At 36.2% G+C, this 2,235-nt stretch overlaps 1 protein-coding gene across 1 annotated transcript; it reads right to left on the bottom strand.

Annotated features, from left to right (window-relative positions):
* Nucleotides 1-1,166: 1,166 nt before the first annotated feature.
* LOC143534992 (uncharacterized) lies at nucleotides 1,167-1,746 on the bottom strand. Its single transcript, XM_077029350.1, has 2 exons — nucleotides 1,528-1,746; nucleotides 1,167-1,421 (listed from the first exon to the last, which is right to left on the bottom strand). Exons 1-2 carry the CDS (start codon nucleotides 1,744-1,746, stop codon nucleotides 1,167-1,169), a joined length of 474 nt encoding a protein of 157 aa, XP_076885465.1.
* Between the last annotated feature and the right edge of the window lie 489 nt (nucleotides 1,747-2,235).

Genomic DNA, 2,235 nt, shown 5'->3' with positions numbered 1-2,235 from the left:
ATGGGAAAGACATTGCTTTTAGTTGAATGTAAATGTGTCCATGTGGTTCTGCTGTAATCATCCACAACGGTTAAAAAACTATCTAAAGCCATTGTAAGTAGTTGTATGATAAGGCCCCCAAATATCAATATGGATTAGCTCAAAAATTTTACTAATGGATGTGGTACTAGTTGGAAATGGCAGTTTATGTTGCCGTGCCTTAGGACAAATATCACAGTGATCAATAGATTTCAAAAAAGCATTAGAGATGAAAGGTAATTGTTTTAGTTTATAGCTTGGTAAATGACCAAGTATGTTGTGCTAGAGTTCAGAACTTATAACAGAGTTGCAAACATTATTCGAAACAAAAGAAGAGACAAGAAAATGTTTAGTGGCCTCCAGGAGGTAAAGTCCATCACCTTAACACCAAGAACCAGTGGGCACTTTAGAGAAGGGGCCTACAAGACATAGTTGTTTTTAGAGAAAAGAATAATACCCTCAGTATCAGAACATAATCTTGACACATAGAGAAGATTATTTCTAAATGTGCTACTAAAAGAACATTTAACAAGGAAAGATTATCAGTCAAAGGAGATCCCGTATTGATGGACTGTAACAGATGTGCCATTAAGAAGAGTGATGAAAATTGGACTTTTCAGAAAAGAAATGCTTGAAAAAAAAATTTTGATCATGGAACTTATGATCATTAGCACCGGTGTCAATGCATTTTGAATATTATTTTGACGAACTTCAAGACATTATAACTTAGAAAGAGTCCTAATTGATGGTTGTGGCACTGTTAGTAGCGTATGTGGTTGAAGTACTAGGTTGAACTTTAGATTGCAGCAATAAAGCCATCAGATCATGATATTGTTGCTGAGTTATTCCTTGTTGCTGTTTAGGCTGACTTTGATCACTTTTTCCTTGATCTTCAGCAAGGTTAGAAAACTTCTATCCTTTGAACTTAAAGTCTTTGGGGAAACCAATCAGTCTATAACATTTGTTCACTGAATGGCCATTTCTCTTACAATGGGTGCACATCAAAGTTCTTTTATTTTCCACTGTTCCTCCACTACTTCTTGCATTAATAGATGCAAAAGATGTAGTTAAATCAGGGGTGGTGTGATTTCCTTTTTTTTCTCATCTTGCATTAGAGTACTATATGCACGGTTGATAGAAGAAGGAGGCTACATCATCATAATGTTACTTCTGATCGCGTCATAACTAGGATTAAGGCCAATAAGGAATTGTATCAGCCTTTGGTCCTCATCTTTCTTAGCAAAAAAATGAGCAGCTCCATAAGTGCATGAGGGAATGGTATTAATCGCATTAAGCTCATCCCTATTTGACTTCAGTTTGGCAAAATAAGTAGCAATATCACTGCTTCTTTGAGTGATTTGGCAAAGGTTCTTTTGCAACTGATAAAATTTAGCACCATTTGTCTGACCATAGCAGGAATTAAGCTCATTCCAAAGAATCTAAGCAGTTTCAGCATACAAAACACTACTACTGATGTCCAGTGAGAGTGTTGAGAACCTATGATATCACCATGTCATTACAACGCTGCCAAATCGCCAGTTGTTGCTCGTTATCTGGCATGGTTAAAGTGTTGTTGATGAAACCGAGCTTGTTGTTAGTTGACAGAGCAGTCGTCATTGCTCTTTTCCAAGCTCTGAAACTAGTACCATCAAAGAATTTAGAAACGAGAATCATACCGGGATGATCCGAAGGGTGAAGGTAAAGAGGGTTGGAGAAATCAATGGTCATATTTGTAATAACATAAATGCAAAAGCTGCCATTGAAAAACACAGGAAAATGAAACAAACGCACGAAAAGAAAGAACAGAAGACTTATGCACCGTATATTACGGCGTATAAGTATATACGCTGAGACTTATGCGCCGTGTAAGTGGAAACTTATACGGCGTATAAGTTGATCAAAATGAAAAAATCAAGATTTTGAGCGAGAAAGAAAGAGAAAAGATCTGGAAACTTTGAGAAACTGTTCAGAAACAAGAATATGACATGTTTTGAACTTTTAATGAGGTTTAAATGGTTAAAACTTCTGGAATGATGAAAAAAGGGAGAAAAGAGAAGAAATCTCACAATATATTGAAAGAAACAAACCAAATTGATCAAAGAACAATCAATTTCTGAACAAAACACAAGAATGGCCAAAGAAATTGATCAGATGAAGATGAGAAAACCGGCGAAACGAGAGAAACCGGTTGAAACGAAAAGCAGGATTAAGAACCTT

The sequence above is a fragment of the Bidens hawaiensis genome, unplaced genomic scaffold, assembly GCF_021521415.1.
Source record: "Bidens hawaiensis isolate Kalapana, Puna unplaced genomic scaffold, B.hawaiensis_p1.1 tig00010383_1, whole genome shotgun sequence".
NCBI classification, from domain to species: Eukaryota; Viridiplantae; Streptophyta; class Magnoliopsida; order Asterales; family Asteraceae; genus Bidens; species Bidens hawaiensis.
This window is presented reverse-complemented; position numbering and strand designations above follow the sequence as displayed.